The 22,235-nt window shown below is 40.5% G+C and overlaps 2 protein-coding genes across 2 annotated transcripts; one reads left to right on the top strand and one right to left on the bottom strand.

Annotated features, from left to right (window-relative positions):
- Positions 1-12,066: 12,066 nt before the first annotated feature.
- On the bottom strand, positions 12,067-12,913 carry MELLADRAFT_106947 (uncharacterized protein; the record flags this gene model as incomplete). Its single annotated transcript, XM_007410418.1, has 5 exons — positions 12,067-12,204; positions 12,283-12,412; positions 12,492-12,538; positions 12,612-12,672; positions 12,780-12,913. 5 exons carry the CDS (start codon positions 12,911-12,913, stop codon positions 12,067-12,069), a joined length of 510 nt encoding a protein of 169 aa, XP_007410480.1.
- Positions 12,914-14,660: 1,747 nt separating this feature from the next.
- On the top strand, positions 14,661-16,661 carry MELLADRAFT_87397 (uncharacterized protein; the record flags this gene model as incomplete). The annotated part of the gene is made up of 1 exon (XM_007410451.1): positions 14,661-16,661. One exon carries the CDS (start codon positions 14,661-14,663, stop codon positions 16,659-16,661), a length of 2,001 nt encoding a protein of 666 aa, XP_007410513.1.
- Between the last annotated feature and the right edge of the window lie 5,574 nt (positions 16,662-22,235).

Here is a 22,235-nt window from a genome sequence, read left to right as displayed (position 1 = left end):
ATACTTAGGTATTGCTTGAGTTTGCTAAAGCATGCTCATCTTCATCTTGGATGAGCCTCTCTTGAGCATGGATGAGTGCTCAGGACCCAGCTGACACATCACTGTATACTCAGAATCGCCTTCAGAAGGGTCCAAAGGATGTCACTGAGTATTGGCTGAGGGGCCACTCAGCTAGTCCTAAGTGGCATTCCTGGGATTGGAGGTATCCAAAGGATCTCACTCAGTATTGGCTGAGGGGATGCTCAGTTCAGCACAGAGTGGTATTCCTGGGATCAGGAGGATCCAAAGGATCTCAAAGGATGTCACTGAGTATTGGCTGAGGGGCTGCTCACCTAGTCCTCAGTGGCATTCCTGGGATCAGAAGTATCCAAAGGGATGGTTCCCATTGTGTTTTTCACATTTGGCAGGGTCTCTCGCCGCAACTGTGCAGGCTGAGCATTGGAGGGCCCGACATGACCTGAGCAGATGAGCTAGCCCTCCCTCAGGCTTCTTGGCTAGGGATAAGGCCTGAGGAAGGCCTAACTCATCTGCTCAGGCCATGCTGACCATTTGATCAGATGATGAGCTGAAAGAAAACTGGAGGAAAATTGGAAGAAAATTGTAAACAAACTGGGAACAATCTTCGAGAAACCTTCAAACTTTCTCTGCTCACATCTATGTGAGCTTCTATTTTTCCCCCTGTGAGAGAGCCTTGGTTGATGGAAAGCACAGTGGTGGAGTCCTCTTCTTGCGGATGTAAACAATCAAAAGAGAGATGGGATCAAAGGGGTCAATGCCAGTATTTTCCGACTCAGACCCCATGATGATGGTAAAACAAATGATTAAAAGAGAGCCTTGGTCGATGGAAAGCACAGTGGTGGTGGCAAGTTATCTAGCACTGAAAAGCACACCTCTTATACCTTCCTGGATGGAAGGATTACCCAGTGCCCACTTTAGTGCCCACTTTGTGGCTTGGCCTTTTGGCAGACGCTGCATGGTTTTTATGGCTTGTGCTTCAGCCACTTTGTTTGACATATTTTGGCGCGGAATCAGGGTGGTGTGGACAAAGTTGTGTGTAGGGGGGAGGGTCAAAAATTTATACATAACATGGGGGAACAACAAAAGGATAGGTAGACTGAGAAAAATGTTAGATGGTTAGAACAAAAGTTTTGTAAAGAGTGTAGTGAAAGTTCATTAGCATGCAACAGATCAGCCAATACATCAATTAGCGTAATGTTAGGTTGTACGGAAAGGGAAATGTAGACCAGATAGAAATGAAAACTGAGCGTTGTGTAACGTGGTTAGATGAGAATATATATAAAGAATAAGTGCCAAAACCACCCAGGACCATTGTAAAGGACTCTCGGAATGTACCAGGTTTTGAACTTAGTAGAACCAAAAAAGAAGTGTGTTGTGTGTAATTAGGAAAGAATGGAATGAAGTAGTTATAACGGTAAAACATTTGACACATTCTTTGTATGAGGTGATCAATACAACATTCGACCAGATCACCTCTTTTACTTTGTTAGGTGGCCCGATGGAACTTTGAAAGGTGAATGGACGGACCTGGAGTGTTGTAGATTTGATTTTTGGACTTGAAAGTGGGTGAAGGAGTTGAATTGGGGTAATAGTTTGAATATGATCGGTTTGATGTATCTGGTGTTTGATACATCCTTAAGTTTGGCTGGGCTAATGTAGGAGGGGCTGAATAAGTTGCATTATTAGAAACTTGTAACGTGGTTTGAAGTGTTTGAGATGAAATGATGTCAGGCAAACAGTCTTGATTGAGATCTCGGTAGTTTGCTGCTGAACGAATAGGATTTGGAACAGAGGGTGAACTGAGCTGTTGTAGGTGATTGTTTTCAAACTGATTGTAATAATTAGATCTATCCATGCTATTTGGAATAATCCTCCCCAAATTATTAGAATACTCTCTACTTTGAAAAGGCCAATTTGAATTCGTGATATCTTGTAGAGGAGGGTTGTTTCCAGCATTCCGATAAATACTGCTAGAATTCAGACGGTTCATTCTGATGGGCTCCGGCGCAGGGGTCTGAGGTAAAGGGTGTAGGTTTGTCAAATAACCGGGTACCTGGGGCAAAACGACAGTGTTTGAGAGGTTATATCTCAAAGGAAATGCAGCAGACGAATCGGGAGGCCGTGTGTTGTTTATTCTGTTTGAGATAGCAAGGGTGTTTGGTGTTCGACCTTGCTGTGCATTTACAGGAGTGCTTGATTCATGCAGTCCGGGTGAAACAAACTGAGGAGTCAAAGATTTTGGAGTTACATAGGGTCCTTCTATAAAATTTGGGACATTGTTTTTTTGAGAACCTCGAGATTGTTTAGCCTTGTTGCGAGATTTGCGTTTGGGCTTTTCTAAACCAGCCGCTTCAGCATTCCTTTTTGATTGTACTCGTGCTACAGCTTGTTCCTGTTTTTTAGTTGCTGCTCTACTTTGTTTGATAGCCTCATTATCTATATCAGCTGAATTCAATTGATACAGATAGGAGTTCTTCCAGGTTGTTATGCACTCCAAGATGCAGTTAAATACACCATCAAAGGCTTCACTACCGAGAATCGTTTGAAGAGAAACACCTTGAGAGATCACATCGGCATTTTTAGCTATTAGCCACGCATGCTCCTCATTGAAAACCACGCGGCGTCAGATTGGAAAATTCCCATCGGGGTTCATGCGATCATACAACTTGTCGAAGTCGGAGAGAAGATTGCTAACCAGATGTCCAAAGACAGGTGTTGTTCTGATCTTATCTTTTTCAGGGCAAGTAAGAATTGATTTGAGGTCTAGTGTAAAACCCGAGTTGGAAGGGGGGCAGCAGAGATCGTGACTGATAGTACCAGTCATTCGACCTAGGAGGATGTCCGTGAAGTTTGTGTTATTTGCATGATGTTGTCTGTCCAAGAAATCTAGCGCCAACTCAGGTTGACAATTTGAGCATAGGCACGGTGCAAAACCCATATGTTTCTGACGAGCCAGTTCCTTGATATAATCCTGATCTTCAAAAGATATTGGAATGTGACCCGCACTGAACAGATAATCATTAGGCCCGGCGTGAAGAGACAGGTACAGATTTCAGCAACTTACACATTATCAACCGCCATTGCTACTCTGAGGCATACCGGAGTGATTGCAAGAGCATCCATCCGATCATCATCGGACATGTTCTTAGGCTTTTCAAAATCATCAACATGATTCTTTGCGCCTACTGCGCCCCTCTTCTCTTCTACTAAGAGCACTCCAACACCAGGCCGTCCGTCACGACCACATCTTCCAATCATCTGTGCAACCGAAGAAGGTTCCATTCGCCCCATTACAATTACTCGCCGCACAATCTTCCAATTTTGACCCAACCCCAGAGCCATTGTACAACATATAACTGGATATAACATATTAACAAAGTGTTCAGCCCAATCAGATTTGTCGTCCGTTCCTGTAGCAGCATGGTAGCGACGCGCGAGGGAACTCATTCCATCTGAAGATTGATTCTCTTGACCTCTTGCTTTATGAACTGCACTTAGTGTTTCCCACGTTCCATTTTGAGATCCGGAGTAGATTAGTGTTGGAGGCAGATCAGCATTTGCAACCACACGGTCGAGTCCGAAAAACCGATTCAAATCGGTGGCACTTTTCAACGGGTGTTTCATATTCATGCGAATCAATCTGATTTCGGGACAAACTAACTCTGCTGTTAGGACTTTAAGGTTTTGTGAAGCAAGGCGTAGATTCCTTTTGATTGCATCCATGGCCTTAGGTCGACAAGTAGCTGACAAGAGTAACATTGGAGTAAAATTGGTTGCAAGAAATCGACCACATAGATTACCATAACTCGGTCGGAATACTCCTCTGTCTTGAAAATTCTTGAAGCACGCCAAGTTCTTGGATGAACCGCTTTCCACTAATCCCCAACAATATATAAGGTGAGCTTCATTGATTACTTTCAGAGCAAGCCTTCGTTGGAATGTAGGATTAAAGTACAACTTTGTGAATAGAGCGCTATTGAGAAATATCTCCGGACTCTGAAACAGGAAAGTGGTCAGAGACATAGTTCTCCTTATATGGAAAACATAGTTTACTTTACTCACTAAGTAAACAAACTGATATCTACCATCCAGGATCTCTTGGCACACGGCCTCAGTAAACGACTTTTGCGTCAGACTCACGGCGGTGAATCCGTCCTCAATTTTTTCAAAGACCTAAAGACAAGTCATCACGCGAAATCTGTGGTCAGTCACAGGAAGCACGGTAGATCACGATGAATGGTACCTGGTTGTCGCCTAGTGCATCCAGCGGGTTCATGACCATCACTATTGGATTATCAGCCTTTGACAAGGTTTCGAGGTACATTTCGGCAACCTTGCTCTTCCCAAAGCCTGTAGTTGCCAATAGAAAAGTGTTCCACATTTCGATGAGAAAGAGCACACATTCAACTTGCAGAGCGCGCGGCTCCATGTTGTATCACTTTCGAAAACTACATTCGATGATGGATCTCCTGAGTGCGGCGTTCGCTTGCAAGATTGATTTAAGGTATTGTGGACCCTTTTTTGTTAACGCGGTAGGTTGGTGCTTGGACCCTTCGGATAGATTTAAACATCCGGTAGACATACTACGAGTAAGCGGAGCCATGATTGTAAGAACACAAGCTGAGTGAGGATGGATCTATTGAAATTTGAGAAGTTGAGACTTTTGCAGAGGTGTGCAAAATGCAAAAGTCTCCTCTTAGTTGGACCAAAAAGACCTTTACTCTTTGACAAGTTTTGAACAAGACTTTTACTTTTTGACCAACATACAGATCCGCAGTTGACCTACATATATTTCTGAAGCCCAAAACTTTGAGGACAATTTTTTCACGGAGGGGAACAAATTCCTCGGGAAAAAAGTTATGTACAACATGTGCATTACCGTGGCGCACAACTTTTCTCTTTGGACCATACCGGATTCCTCGGTGTGGTCCAAGATAAAGGGGAATGAAGTTTGTTCCCTGCAAAATGCTCAACCCTGAGGTTATGAAGTGTACAACTTTGGCGTAAGTCCCTCGCTCGACGCCTCGCGAGGATGCGCGAGCGTGGGACTTTGTTAAGTTTAACAAAAACCAATGATTTCATGGTCAAGGGATTGTGAACACAAGCTGAGGATCCAAGGAAGGATGGCATGGAAAGGACAAAGAGGAGTTGAGGTTGGTGAAGTGACCTCCACTTGACAGCTGCCATGGCTTTTTCAATGATACATGTCATTGAAAACTTACCTCCTTGGGACCCCGACCTCAGCTCAAAATGTTAGATGTTTCCAACATTTCTGGGAACAAAAGGGGTAAACTTCCTCAGCCTTGTACGGTCCTGGAAACATGTCCAGGAATTTGGGTTGCGAGCAGGCCCTCACCCCGTCCCCGGAATTAAACCCCCGTGGATAGGGGATCAGCAGGGGGTTAGGGATTTGGGGACAGGGGGCGGGGAAAGCCGGGAATTCCTTGGACTCCAGTGGCTCAAAGCTTGAACCCTTTGCTTGGCCTTATTAAATGGAATCACTGCCAACAGAGACAATACCACAAGCGCACCGCACCATATTGTGCTTGCAGTGTGGTTGCGTATAGTGCTTTTTGGCACAGCAATAGCAGCGCTAGACATTGCGGTGCCAGAGCACCACAACCCGGGGTCAAGAAACCCACACCGCAATTGTGGTTGGTTTTTGACAGTTATTTAGGGCAAATATTGCGGAAACAGGGCAATATTGTGCATTTCCCGCAATATTTGCCCTACCGCTCCACAACCTTGAGATAGAAAAAAAACAATCTCATTGCGGAGTGGTTGCGGAGTGTGATATTGCACTGAATATGCAACACAATGGAAACAGGTCAAAATCCATTGTGTTGTGTAGCACTTGAGGTGTTGACAGAGATGCCTCAGATTGTAAAATCTGAGGTATCCTTGGATGGCAATAGACTTTGACTGTGTGTCCGAGTAATAGATCCAAGGCAATATCTGGGGCCAAAGAAAGCCTCTGATTAATTCCTTGGACACACAGTCCAAGGGAATGTAGATTCAAGGATACCTCAGGTTTCCAATCCGAGGTATCTTTGCTGGCAGTAAATCTATTCAACACACATATTTGAATGGGAGTTCACCATTGATGTAAGTTTTTTTGGTTTATCTGATCAAATTTGATACAGTTTTGATTTTGATTTTTTGTTTAATTTTCCTTGTGATTATTAAATGTTTGATCCAGTGAATGTATTGTTTCTTGGGTCTGGTATATCCAAGAAGAAATGGACAATCATAATCTCCAAAATATTCAAAATTTCAAACCCCGGACATCACCTAACAATAGGTGAAAGCCTGCTTCAGATATTGTAGGTTTATATGAGGATTTTACTAAAAGCAGCCCCCCCATGTGAGGTTTGACCGCCCCCTTTTATGCTGTATTTCAATTCAAAAGATTGCCTATCACACAATAGGGGGCGGTCCAGAGAGCTGATTAGAGATGATTGCAAGTTTTTAGTGAATAAAGCGGGTAGTCTTGAATGCAGAGCCTGTATTCTCCAAACTAGTCCAGGAAATAGAGATTTGAGTGAGAGATCAAGAAACCTCCACCGCAATGAGATTGCCAGACTTGTTACAAAAATATCCAACATTTTGTTGACAACGTTATTCGGCACTAAATGTCGTATTTACAAGACTTACAGTAGTGCAAAATGTACATGAGATCAAAGGCTTTTGTTGTAGCTAGCTTTCAAACTTCTAGCACCTATAGTTCCCGAGTTATTTGAATGTAACGGTCAAACCAGCCTTAAAATCAAATATTGGTTACAGGCCTCAGAGGCATGGAAAATTTTTGCGCCCAAGTGAGCAAAGTTGAGATCCTAAGAATAGGCTTTTTTGATAGCCCTGCTCCATGCACATCTTTTGGAGTGCTCTGGAACCTGGGGCATGAAGGGGTGTGTTGTGTAGAGCCCAAAAAATGAAACACGGGTTTTGTCAGACCTCTATAGGGACATTCCTGGGTCCTGCTCCAGACCACCCCCATCCCATCCCATGTTTGTATTATACAGTAACAGCTTTCTTTTCCCCAGCTAAAAGGAGGCGGTCAAGCCTCACAAGGGGGGGCTGCCTTTAGTAAAATCCTTATATGAAGGGATTAAACATCTTCATATTGGTGAAAATTATGTTTTGGAATTGGTTGAGAAGTCAAAATTGGCTTGTTTTATGACTTATGCTTGTCCTGAGCATTATTCTTCATCCCAACTTATTCATAACTTATAAAACCTACCAATCCGGATCTACTCTCAAATTTGGATTATCATTCATCAGGGATCCCAAATCTATTTGCAGTAGAAACAGTAGATACAATTGAAAAATTTGACGCACTGAATAAATCTTGAGCTCAGTTAATTCAAGCTTTATCTAATCCAATCAAAATAATAATAATATATATTCAAATCAATACTTCAAATGAACCTAACATAGCAGGAATATAAGTTGAAGAAGATCCAGTAAAGAATACATCAGAATTGATTTCATTAGCGGTGTACAAACCTACAACCCAACACAAAAACCCATGTGAAAAACCCATGAAAACCCAACTTTTTTGGGGGGTTTTCTGACAGGTTTTTTTGAAGGGTCGCCCTGGAAAGGTTTGAATGCCCCAACCCCCATCACATCCTAAACAGGCGGCTCTTGTCATCTCTTGCTCACACCTTGAGTCTACTTCACACTCCTCTTCTTCCATCCACCTCAACCATGACTTCGACCCCTCCCCCAACTCCCAACTCAATTGCTTGTTTGATGATAGCATCCTTTGGTTTCTTTAATCAAAATGATATCGTAGTTTTGAAAGCTTTGCTTGAGGTCTTAGAAGTCAATTTAGACAAGTTTTTTTGAAATAAAACAATATTGTTTGATTTCTTCACATTGCAACAGTTGAACCGAACCAAGGACCAAGAGACAGATGTAGTTTTAAAAGCTTCACTTGAGGTCTTAAAAGTCAATATAGACAATTTTTTTGAAATAAAACAATATTGTTTGATTTCTTTGAACCAAACCAAAAACCAATGAAAGCTTCTTAATCTTTGAGATCATTTTAAATCTACATACATCAGATAGACAAGCAGCATATAACCAAAATGAGATCCCGCTGCATTTGTGCCAATTGAAATTTTAGAGTTTTGAACAGAGAGTGAAAGAGAGGGAGTTGGTGAGGGTGTGTGACTGCTTTGTGGAAGGATTTGAATGTCTTGTGTTGGTAAGGTGTTATAACTCAACCATGTGATATACAAGTAACAGATGGGACGCATGTCACAGATAGAGATTATGCGTAGTCTAGTTAGAATCAGTTGTACAGACTTCTCTTTTCTCTCATCCGACAATCTCAATACTAAACCAGATTGCTAGAAGGAACCCCTCTCCCTCGTCGCCAAACTCACCCCCTAGTGAGATCATAACATAAGGAAAGGGTAGTTGAGTTTGATATGGAGTCATGGACTTGACTTTTTTTCAACAAACTTTAACGGGTGATCAGATTTAGTCAATTTCAACCCATGTGAAAAACCCCGTCATAAAAACCCAAAATAAGTTGGGTTTTCATGGGTTTTTTTAATGGGTTTTCATGTTGGGTTGTAGGTTTGTACACCACTATTATCAAATTTTTCTTGAACAAGATTGTGAATCACTCAAATTAATTGGATTAATGACTATTGGTTCTTTTGAAGAATTACTTGCTAATTCAGATTTTAATGAATATTTTGATCAATCAATCAAAATTCATAATTTATTAGAGGTTAGGATTGGGATTGAACCTCTGGCACTTATTATGGTAATGAGTTCAGATTTTTCTATGGCAATTCAAATGGGTAGTGATATTGCCAGGGTAGGATCTAATAATTATGATCAGTCAACTAAACAGGGTAGGAGGAAAGTTGTTCTTGGTACTCACCAATAACACAACATCACAAGATGCAGCGGAAAGAAAGACATCTAGTGATAGGCCTGTGAGTGGAGAATGGCAAGAAATCCAGAAGCTGTTAATTTCTATACATGCAGATGTTGTGGCTCAAAGAGTGAAGTCAAGAGACAACTTAGCAGATTTGCTGTCTAGAGGTAAGGACAAGAGGTCATTATGTGATCAGTTGTTGATAGACATACCAGTAGACTTACAATTGGTGTTGAAACAAGTGATGTAATTGCAATACAGACACTCCGTCTTGTGACTCAAGTGTTTTAGAGTCAAGTGAGTTGCCCCTTGTGTGTGCCAGAGTCAGTATCAAGTATTGTCTGAGAAGTTTTTGAGCCTGTATCAAAGCAGACTGAGAGAATTTGATTGTCAGTTACCCAAGTCAAAGAATGATTGTGGTATGGAGTTCTTGAGGGGTCCGGATGGCTTCAATTTGACTGTGGAAGATAGAGTGAAGACTTACCTGTTATATGGGAATTGGGCAACATCAACACTAAAGCTTTGCTCTTGATTGCAAGATCCCCCAAGGTCTACTCCTCCCTATCAATCCAGCAATCTTGTGCCAATTTGTAACCTGGGCGTGTCCACCACTACCCAACAACTCATCACCTAGAGGAACAACACTGATCAATTCCACAACAGTTTGAATTTACCTCTCAGGCATTAAATCCTGGCATCTTTTGTATGGCATGGAGTACCTGAATCAAGCAACACCCAGGGTCAATTATATATCAAGCACAACTAGTGAGCACTCAGATATCACTGAGTTAGGAATGGAACAGGATTTCAACGGGATTTCCAAATGATTCCAAAAATATTTCACACAATCTTTTTGCTATTATACCAGAAGATCCCAATTTCATCATATGAGCTCATGAATCTGCACACTCAGGATGGGGGCGCAGCCTTAAAACAAAAGGCGCGCCCTGGCACGTTTTGTGAAACACAGGCGCGTTAGGCGCGGCCTTCCACCACACAAAAATGAAAAACCATAAAAAAATGTGAAAAAAATTCAGGAAATGCATTTTAACCAACCTTAAATACATATTTGTTGCTGATGAGGTAGAAGATGGATTGTTTGAAGGTCAATTGTTAATTCAAGTTGATTCATCAAACAACTTGAAATGGATTGTATAAGAAAGTCAAAACGTGGAAAGCCCCAGTTTCTCACTATGAGGCATACAGGCCTTTGGGAGCGCCCACCTTGTTTCTGAGATGTTTAGGCGTGTGGCGCGCCTGGGCACATTATTTTTTTTGCGCCCCCATCCTGACTGCACACACCTGCTCCTGTATTCATAGATCAAGAAGATATAGTCTATTAAGCTCTGATTGATCTATCCTCAAGGTAGCAAGGGTGCAGTCAAGGCAAAAGTCAGTGAAAGGATCTTGTTTATGAACAGCAGTCCAATCTACCCATGAAAATTGACAACCACTGGCTTCACTCACCTTGGTTTGATTTCTACCAGTGCCTAATCAGTCAACATTACTTCTGCATGTCCAAGCTGAACCAGCTTAATCACAAGATTGCATGGATCAACTCTGGCAAGAAGTAGCAAATACAACCTTTTATCCAATTTTGGATCAGAAGTCACATTTGTGATTAAATAACATTCTTGAGGTAGACAAGAGGAGTAGGTCATGGCTTTGTAAAATTAAATATTTGCCAAAGACAACAGCATTTGGATTTGTTGAGATTAAGATATGTATGAGACTCACTCGGTTGAATGGCAGTCATCTCAAATAACTAGAGATGGTTCAGTGATTTGAAGAAAGAAAGTCAATAGATTCAATAGATGATATCTCTTGAATTAAAATTTATCAAACATGATGACGAGGTAATATGGCCTCTTCAGGATTCTTCAAATCTTCAAGAGATATTCAAGATCCAAGCCGCTCTGTATGACACAGCACTGTGAACATTATACATTGTCCCCAAGTGGGAATGGGAAAATGGTTAAGATTGTAGTTTTTCATCAAAAGATCTATCACTGCACACCTGAGCCATAACATCCACACTATGTACATATGTGCATCCAGATGAGTAAATAGGTGACTATCATGTACATACTATTCTACTCACTTATCTGCTGATCTGGATGTGAGAAACATATGTAATACATGCTGTAACTTTTTCAGTTTGACAAAAGCGTATTGAAAATGGATTACATACACTGAATCAAAGTTTTGGTGTGATTTCATTGACCAAACTTCATGTAACACCCTTTCTGTTACTGACAGATTGCTTCAAGAGTATTGCCTGAGTAGGTAGTTATATCTAGTCAATGTTTGTGACAATTTTATCAAAGTGAAAAAATTACAGAATGTATCACATATAATTCATGTATCCAGATAAACAGATAGCTGAGCAGAACTATATGTACATGATAGTCACCCATTTACTCAGCTGGATGCGCATATGTACATAGTGTGGGTGTTGTGGCTCAGGTGTGCAGTGTCACATGGGGGGTGTGGGTTTTTGATTTGGCGCGCGCCAGGGCACTCCTTTGTGATTTTTGAAAGGTGTGCCCTTAATGGGGGCGTGGAGGCGCTCCCCTATGATAGAAAAAAAAGATGTGAAAAATCCAAATAAAGAGGCATATTTGTGTCAATGGATTAAAGTCTCACTTGAAAAGAAGGTTAAAAGTTGGAAGTGACTTTGAAGTTGCGTGTCAGACTCAAACTATGTAAACAACAGAAAGAACTTACCACTATGATCCCGGGTATCTCAATAAATTTCTCTTTACTGATTCAACAGAAATTATTCTAGAAATATGCTCAGGATATGGCCGTTCGGTTGTGAAAAATCATGGAAAAAGTTTATATTGTAGTGATATATCTCTCAGCGACAACTCCACATACTTTGTTTTATTAACATCGTTCAAGCTATCAATAAACTTCTTACTTCTAATCTCACCGACGCGTATATATATACATTTCAACTTTATTGAACGTGCAACCTCACTATTTAGAAAAGAAACTAAACAAAGACAGCAGTGCAAGAGGATTGAAAAGAACATTTTACTGGTGGGGAACCTTTGGACATGATTCCATGATTATCTCAATCTTACGCCAAAGATCAATGAAAGATTATTACAAGAAACACATTGTACCAGTAGGATTTGAGATCATTACATTGCTTCTTTATAAACTTGCGCCGCCAGAGTAGCATTGCAAGCCATAGCCACATCACCCTGTCCAGCTTGTATTCCAAGAAGAAAGGTAGGATATATATCATTAGAATGCAGAACATAAGTTGGATCAAGGAGCTATGTAAAAGAAACATTGGTGACTGGATCAATTGGCTGTTAGGTTATTTTCAAATCAAGCATAAAATCCAAACGTACCAAGCCAGCCGGTCTTTCATAGTGGTCACAAACGGGGGCGCCATCATATCCTTCGGCCGGGAAAACCGCGTCATAGGCTGAATTCATTCGGGCTAGCTTGATGGAAGGTGGTATAGGTTGACCTTGCTTGCTGTAAGGCAGAAAGATTTTTTTGTGGAAATGTTAAGAATCACTGAATCATCAAATCAGTCGGATACAATCATACATACTTTGTATGACCTCCAAATGGGACTTCCTTGCTATCAAGTGGCTGGACCTGATAAGGAGACGTTGATAGAGTCCGGTTGAGTAAGTCAGGTTGCCTCACATGAACGTATGATCAAACTCACTACACAACTACGGCAAATGGCACATGCTGGGAAACTCGGATCATACAGGAAAGCGATCGCACTATTCGAAATCGGTCGACAAAGCATGTTAATCAGTAAGACGTCACAAAATCAATCACTTTGGGATCAAGATCATGAAGGCTAGTCAGCTTCAGATGGATGACTGACCAGAAACAGTCGCTCGCGAGTCCTGTTTGTTTAACATATCTGGAAATCGAGCAGGTCATCGGTTCTTCGCTCTTGGCTTGACCAAAGATGAGGAAGATTTGAAGAAAAATCAGAAGCAATGTTTTGTTCTCCATATCTTGAGATGACAAGTGGTTCAATATATATGATTGGAGTTGAAGAGGGGAACCGGTCCAGGAGTATATATGATGTGGATAGCGAGTGGGTGGAGTCAGCTTCCAGGTGGTAGAAGGACGGTGTCTTATATCTTTTGCCACCAGAGTTAAGAAGAAGGTGAGAAAGTAGAATTATCGTGCGCACGTACATAATAAACTCAACAAAGTCCCACGCTGCGTCTCGCACGCTGCTTCGCGTGCGAGACGCAGCGTGGGACTTTGTTGAGTTTAGTACATAAGTAATTCGACACTTGAATTGACCAACCTCGTCCTCGACAAACTGAACTTTACACCATGCTTTGCGACACTGCAAGGTAAAAAAAGGTATGCTCAGTAGTTGTTACTCAGACCGGAGGGGCGCGTCACGGCTTCCGTACTGATGCTCTTTGACCTCTGGCCCTTCAGACGTAATGTTCTTCCTTGTTTAGTAGTGATCTGGTTACTTTTGTTTGCTACATACTTGTATCACAGACCAGTCTTTCGTTTCATGTGAGATTCACAAAGTGGATCACTCAGTCTTCTACAAATGCTTCTTGATTTCTTTTTTCTCAGTCAAATTCTCTCGATATCTAGACGATAAGTGACGAAGAAGTGATTGAGAGCAACACTAGCTACGATTTAAACCCTGTTAACCGAATGACTTGTTGACTAACCCGCATACATTCTGAAAACGAGTTTTGAAGTGATTTGGTTTGAGTTTTCGTGCCAACAACCGAAGAGGTTTAATGATCCAAAGAAAATATGTTGAGACAACGTTGTGAGGGTTAATGTGTGACTTCGCTTACCACCGAATTGCAAGAATTGCAACCAGAAGAATGAAACAAAATGGTAAAGTTTACTATTTAACATGATATCAACCAATCCATCACTTACAATCGATTTGCTTCATCAAGTCTTGGTCGATCTTCCTCGGTGGTTTAGCAAAGTCCCATTGACAGTCATGTTCCTTTTCAACGTGCCAATGTGATGACTCTACTAGTCAAAGCACATCTCACTGGATTTAATCAAGTAACAACTTCACAACCCAAAGCTCGCTTAATGGTTTCCAAAGTAATAGAATCGCTTAATATTGCAACTGTAGCAGGCATCCTAATAGTCTACATACATGATCCATATCTCACTAAGAGATCCAATCGGTTGTCTTTGATATTATCTTTCTAATCGGTTTCCTTTAGGATTCTTGATTCTATCTAATTGGTCATCCTCTCTCTCATCATTCTATCAGATACATACCATTCTCTCGAGAAGGCACACTCGTCGGTCCTGGAGACTTGAAAATTTGTCAAAAATCATTTCATCACTATTAAATCATTCTCCAACTTGATCGATCTTTTTCCATCAAGTTATCATCGTGCATTTGGATTGATTAACTCTCAAGTACCAGGAAATCATTTTTTTAATCGTTTGGAGACTTCTCTTGAAACTTCAACTTATTAATTGTTTTACTAGATTGATATTATTCTAGTGAAAGATCTCATACGTTTGAGTATATCGATAAATTATTGCTTTATTACTGGAAAAGCCTTATTGGACATTTATTAGGAATATCTATTTTGTAAGTTTCAACGATCAGATCCATCTTTCAAGGAAATCTTTTCAATATGAATCAGGTCGACATTTTCTTGGTTAGAAGCTAACATGAATGACTTGGTTTTTGGGAGTAGAAGTCATCTAGACAAGTGATCCCAGAGGATCACATAGGATTGATATGAGTGATCCATCCTCAATCTCAACTCTACCAAGTACTCTTACATCAGATAAATCTCTCACCTCAACCCAAACTGCTCCGCTGGATTCTTCCACAGCTACTCAAACGTCAGGCGCAAGCCTTGACTCCAAAAAACAAACATCAAGTTCATTTCCTACGATTGGTGTGAGCTCTTTACCTCCAGAACTCGCTTCTGCTTCAATTATTCCAGTTGGTCTTGCTTCAGAACAACAACCAATCTCACAGGATTCAGTAGCAAAGCCAACTTCAAGTTCCGGTGGTGCTTTTGATTTGAAATCATCTAACCCTGTCTCACAAGACTCAGTAGGAATGACCACTTTGAGTGATAGTCTTGATAAAAAATCATCTAACTTAATCTCACAGGATCCAGTAGGAAAGAACAGTTTGAGTGATAGTCTTGATACGAAATTATCTAGCTCAATTCCTATCACTTCTAGTACTCCAAATTCTTTGCAATCTACTATACCCAAATCATTCATAGAAGCTCCTCCTACTGATCTGAATCAATCTAGTATATCAACTTCAACTTCAACATTATCTCCCTCATCCACTCTACTTCCAACTCAAAGCCTAGTCAAACCCAATGAGACTTCAACCGTTCTAGTTCCTGCAAGTAACAAAACTCCCGAATCTGTGATCGTTCCTGCCAAGACTACCAACCAAGAATCTTCTACCATACCAAAAGCAGTTAATCAACAATCTAATACCACAGCTATTCATACCAATGTTAATACTACTGCCACTTCATCCTCAAAGAACTCTGCTAAGAATGATGGAAACAGTTCATTACATTCAGGTGGAACTGCTTTGATAATCTTAACGATCCTTTTCATTGGAATCATTGCTGGATTATTATTTTGGCGTAGAAGACGTAGAGATGCAAACGAACGTAAGAATATAGTAGAAGGTATAGAGAAAGTCACCATGAATAAGAAAGGAGGAGATTTAGAAAAAGGAGAATATTTAAGTTCAACTTCAAGTGATGGTAGTATGATGGAAAGTCATGAAGATGGTCATGAGTTTAAAGAAGGTGGATATTTTGGAAAAAAAGGGATCATCAGATCAAGTAGACCTAGATCTTTGTTACTAAAAGAAGGCACTCAAGCAGGTGACAAAAACACGATTGCGATCAATCAAACACCTTCACTACGTTCACAACAAATCTCACCTGAATCGAATCATGAAGGTTTACAAGTGCCAGGAGTCCATTTAAGATCTAATCGATTACAAAACAGACCTAATTCATGGAGATCAAGTATTGCAGTTGCATGGGCAAGTCTTGGGATCCCTGCTAGATTGTTAAACGAACCAAGTCATAAACTTTCACCTGGAATCAACTCACTTGATCGAAGTAATTCTTCATCAACTAATGCATCACATAAGAAACCGATCGAAACTCAAACTTATCGTCCACCTGCACCTGCACCTGATTATCGTTCGACTAGATTCAAAGGACCTGCAGCCGATCATCAAAGCAAAACGTATAGATTATCACAAATGATTCGAGAAGAAGAAGAATCATGTGTTTCTTCTTCGGTTGAAGATGGATCTAGTAGTCTTCAAAGTGAAAGTCCAACAAATGGATCATCCATCACTGGAAGTTATACCGAAAGCTGTATTGGAAGTTCGAAGTTATCTAGATCAAGTTCATCTGACAGTCAAGGAAGTCCAAACCAAAGCATCACCGAAAGTTTAAACTCTAGTTCTACATTACAAGGAAGTCATAGTTTGGCAAACTCTTTGTCCCATCGATCTGATTCGGTTTCAGGTAATAGTAGTGATGAATCTCATACCATCAGTTCTAAAGCAAATAGTTTCTTTACTGAAGAAATCGGTCTTAATCAAATTCGTTCAGATTCAAAGATCGGATCACAAGTTAGTATTGATACTCATTTAGATCTTCATCAACAAATCGGGTATCATGAGATTGATGTAAATCAGAAACCTATTGAATTAATTGTTCATGGTAATGCAATGTGATGTTTTGAAATCTTTGGATTTAATGAATTTCTTGAATTATGAATCACTTGAAGAATTCCCTTGTTTGTTTTTTTCCATATAAATAGATTTCTTGATATTTCTTTTTTTTTTGTATAGATTTCATTTCATTTTCTTTTTATTTATCAATAAAAACCATAGACTTTTTTCTTCTTTTGTAACACTTTTGATTGTTTATTTTGATTATAAAAAAATCCTTTTCTTCAATAGTAAGATGATGTTATGTTTCAAGGTACAACTAATTATCATAAAAAATGTTTTTCTAACGATATTTAATGTATACTGTTCATGATCATAAGGTTTTTCGTCTTTTTGTGTGTTAGATTTATTGATATATATATATATGTGAATGATTCGAATTTGTTAAAGTCATCTAGAGTTGTATGTATTCTTCTAGATTATGATTTGTTTTTGACTTGAATAGTTTAGTGAAATGATGAATTGATTGAGATTGACACAATCGTATATATATGTAGAGTTGAAGATAATTAAAATTTGTCTGGTACAACAACAAACAGTATTGAATTATTATTGAGGAGTGAGGAATATTGTACCATCAAACACAGTATTTGATGGCGAGCAATACTGTTAGACTAGAGTTCATCCATTACTCTTCTACTAGTACCATGGAAGATGTTTGTCAGAGGAATTGTCTTCAAACATGGATTTACATCCTTGAAGAGGTTTCAATTTGAGACAGCTAGCTTGTATGTAGGGGCACTGGATGAATTTCAACAGAAAAGGGACTCGATCTACTTTCATCACGAATAAGAGAGTTGAGCAACAAGGAAATGAAGTCTTCTGGTGAGTCAGAAGCGCGTCTTGCTCTTCTGGCCAACGTGCATGTTGCTCAAGTTTCATCTTGATCATCCTGCTTCCTTCTGGTGCCTTGCATGTTGAGGGTGTGGTGAGTCCAAGATATGATTGTGAGGGTGAGCCTCTGTGAATTGATCAGGCTTTGCGCTCACCTTGCGTCGAGTCAGAGTGGTGGTGCCGGACCGACCCAGCTTTTTCCCGAAAATTATCTTGACCCGGCCCTAGTTTGATCCAATGAGTGGAAGAGGTTAGGCACGGAAGTTTCGTTTTTCGAAACTCGAACTTTTGTATTTGATTTTGTAAAAACGCTGGACGGCCCCGGAGGGTCTGAGCGAATTGCAGTGAGACTAAAGCGTAACCTGAGGCCCCGAGGGCGGCCGTACAACACTACAATAAGAATAATGGGAGGGTGGGTGGGAAACAAAAAATTTGTAAATAATAGCGGTGTACAAACCTACAACCCAACTTGAAAACCCATAAAAAAAACCCATGAAAACCCAACTTTTTAATGGGTTTTTTTCATGGGTTTTTTCACATGGGTCGCCTGGAAAGGTTTGAACACTCCAACTCCCATCACATCCCAACAAATGCCTAGAGTCACAGGCCGCAGGCAGCTCCTGTCATCACTGGACACCTTGATTTTACTTCACATCTCTCTTCTCGCATCTTCAACCACAACTCCATCCACTAGCACCAGTTTCTTTCCAAATTTAATCTTTTGTTTGATGATGGTGTCCTTCATGAAATCCGACAATGATGAAAATAACGACAACAACGATTCAGACGATAATATTGGGTATGAAGAACAAATCATCATCTTTTCTTACACAGTCATGATTTTACTGTCCATGAACCAGCGTTCATACATCCAACAACAAAAGAGAAGATTGGAAGAGGAGGGATCAACTTTAGGAGTTCTATTGATGATACGAGAAGAAACCAAAAGAAGAAGATACCCACTACCAAGACACCGTCGGCCTCGTGTTAGTGAGAAGGATCGATCTTTTCAAGCTTGGTTTGATGAATCCGATCGCACTTGGTTCATGGCTGTAAGCTCAAGTCACTAAGTATATACATCCTCCTGTGAATTGATTATTTGATCATCTACTGTCTCAAACTGTTAGGCACGCATGTCAAAGGATGCGTTTACAAAACTTCTTCACCGAATCGCATGGTGTCCTATCTTTCACAATAACTCAACTTGTAATCAGGCACCGGTCCAGTGGCAGCTGTTAGTGGCTTTGGCTAATTTAGGGTTATACGGAAATGGAGGATCCTGTAGTATGAAGGCAAAGACGTTCTACGTGTCAGGTTTGCAAAACATTCTGCTGTAAAACTCTTCTCTTTTGATTTTAGACTAATGCTTGGTTCTTGATTCTTGGAAGAGGGAAGTGTGGAAAATTATACTAAACACTGTATCCATGCTATTCTTGAACTTGAGTCAGAATTTGTACGATGGCCAAATGCTGATGAGCGAGCTGAAAATAAGCAACGTATTGGTCGGACTTCTTGGTTTCAAGATTGTGTTGGGTTTATTGATGGAACTTTGGTACCATTAGCGTACGCTCCCTCCAAAAACAAGGAGGATTACTACACTCGAAAGTCAATCTACGCTTTGAATTCTCTTATAATTTGTGATGATCATTGAAAAATACTGTACGCTCATCATGGTTGGTGTGGAAGTGCACACGATCAACGAGTGTTGAAATCAACTCGTGTATGTGCTTTTCTCACTCTCACTCTATCTCTGCATTTGAACTGATTATAAACACTTTAGTTCTACCAGGATATCTCCTCTCATTTTTCAGAGGGAGAGTATATCCTAGCAGACTCTGGCTATGCATCCGTGGCACACATCGTACCGGTATTCAAACGATCACGATCTGGGGCGCTTTCCGAAGCTCAAAATCACTTCAACAAGTCAATTTCTAAAATCCGAATCGCATCAGAACACTGCAATGGAATGTTACAGATGCGATTCGGTTCCCTTCACGAGCTGCGTTTATCAATTGGGAACTCAAAAGAGGCTGCATATGTATGTGATTGGATCTCTGCATGTGTGGTCATCCACAACTTCTTGATTGTGGATGGTTCGGCAATGGTCGGAATTCATACAAGTGCTAGCTCGGAAGCTGAAGACAACACTATAAGCCAAGCTCAAAGGCTGGCTTATTTGGATTCTTTGGGAAGTTCACGCCGTGAATCGTTATTCCGTGCTTTTTGTATTGACAAAGGTTATTCTTGATTTGAAATTTTATCTCACACTTATACCTTAAGAGATCTAACAAACTTGTACTCACTCCATGATTGGAAAGTCAATAAGAAATCAATTGTTTTTTTATTAGAACGATATCTTAATTTTAAGCAGAAGTCTGCTTAAAAGTTGATTTGGAGTCTAATTTTCGAGAACAAATTCTTTTGCTTTATCGCATTGCAAGGTTTGAAAGAAACCTTGGAGAGAGAGAGAGACACAATTCTTATATTGCAGGCATACTTTTAATTTGTATTCAAGATAGATACAACTTTATAATTTTGGTAATGTTTATAAATCACCATAGATCAGATAGACAAGCAGGAAAAATATGATAGCATTTATCAACTTTGGTAGGAGTCACTCGATGTCTAGAACTTACTTAAATAGGTTCATGTTATCAAAACATTCCAATAAAAGTTGGTTGTTGATGATCGATTAAAGTAAAATTCATTGAAAAAGGTCACTCATTATCGAGTCCTAACTTGATTTGTTTCATGTAAATAAAACTCTTCGATAAAAGGTAATTGTACATAGATAATCGATTGAAGTTAAAATGATCCAAACGAGTCACTCGGTCTCTAGAACTAACTTGATTGGGTTCATGTAAATAAAACTCTGCGATAATAGGTACTTGTACATAGATAATCGATTGAAGTTAAAACGATCATCTCGAGTCACTCGGTTCGTAGAACTAACTTGATTGTTTTCCTGTAATCAAAACGGTTTAATAAAAAGTGAATGTAGTCAATCGATTAAAGTAAAAAGGTTTGAAAGTATCCAAAACGCTAAAAAAGAACTGTGAATGATAAAACATCATCACCTAGTTGTAGAATCAGTTCTTCACGATGAAAATGATAAATTGCTAGTTTAATTTGATTGGATGTGAATAAGTCTTGACAATATAAAGAGGAAGATGATTTGATAATGATGATGAACTTTTTGATCAAATCGAATTAAAAGCGTTATGTCTTTGATATCAACCATATGATGAAATTTCCGACTCAGTTACTTTGGGTGGTGAACGATTGAGAAGCTGACACGGAGGCCTCGGGAACTGGTAACTGACTCGGTGTTTGAACAGGCTGGACATCCGGTAATGAACGCAAAGCCAGGGCCTCCGCCTCGCTTGGGTCCATGTTTCCGCGGATAAGATCCACGACCATTTTGCTACGAGCAATTCGTATCTCGACGTTCATCTTTGAGATTGCAATGCTTTCTTTGGTGGCCATTTCCGTAGCTCGATTAGTTGTCATCATCTTGGACATTTCTTTGGTGAACTCAGAGTTCATTCGTTCTTGGGATGTGATAGCACGCATTTCCATCTCTTCTTGATCTTGTTTCGTAGGGAGACAATTCAGCGCAGTAACAAAATCCAGAGAGTTTTGAGGGGACTCTTTGGTGCTGGTAGAGAAACTAGTGTTGCTTCGAAGACGCTTGGTGGGTGGATTACAAGGGGTGACTGGTCGAGACGACTTGGATTGAGTGGCTTGAGGAAGGCTAGGTGGTGGTGGTGGGGGAAGTGTTTGGGAAGCTGGTAGATCGTCTTGAACCTCAAGCCGTGGAGGTGTATCTTCCCATGTGTAAGGCACATCGCTTTCGGTTGGACTTTGAGATGGTTCATCTTGGATCAAATTTGTCAAACGCTGTACTTGATCACCTAGCGAATCTCTAGAGGCCAAAGGGCTGGCAGATGGTTGATCTCGAAGTACCGGCTCCAGCTCCTCATACCATGGACATCTACGCAGTATTCTGACTATTTCAGAAAGATAGTTGGTCAATATAAAACACACAAAGATCCAACAAGATGCACGTACCTTCAAGACTTCCCCCTTCTTCTTCACATTTCTTGACTCTTCTCTTACTCCACTTGAATGCAGCAATCTCGTCCTTTGAAACAGTGAAATCGACATCAGCATCCTTATTCCCTTCCCCAGTCGCTTTTCGGAGAGAATCAGCCTCGTGGAACCATTGTGCAAGGGCTCCAATCTACATGTAAAGATGAAAAGTCAAGAGGGCTCATAACACAGTTAGATATAAGCAGCACACTTACCTTCTTCTCGCACTCTCGACCTGTTCTGCCGGCATGCCCCTTTGAAACAAGGTAAGCTGCAACTCGTTCACGAACAACACTCTTCTGTTGTGTACGCCAAGCATTATAATTCTCAAAATTGCTGCACCATTCAGCAACAAGATCTATGTCTGATTTACCATCAATTTCAGAAGGGGTGAACCAGCATTTTCTAGGCTTGGTGGTGTCCGTGTCTTCATCATTATCATTTTGAGTATTGACTTGAGAATCTTCTGTAGCTTGATTTTGAGTATTAGACTCAGTTTGAGATGATTGAATGGCTTTGGAATTCTTGGGAGGCTTTTGAGAAGGTGGTGCTGGTGGTTTTCGAGGCCGTCCTCGCCGCTTCTTAGGTGGGTCAGGAGTAGCCATACCAGAGATAGAGGGTGCACAGGCTGGTTGGCTGATCGAGTTGGCT

The sequence above is a fragment of the Melampsora larici-populina genome (genome assembly GCF_000204055.1).
Source record: "Melampsora larici-populina 98AG31 unplaced genomic scaffold MELLAscaffold_20, whole genome shotgun sequence".
Lineage (NCBI taxonomy): Eukaryota > Fungi > Basidiomycota > Pucciniomycetes > Pucciniales > Melampsoraceae > Melampsora > Melampsora laricis-populina.
The sequence above is the reverse complement of the archived record's forward strand: the minus strand, read 5'-3'. Positions and strand labels throughout refer to the sequence as shown.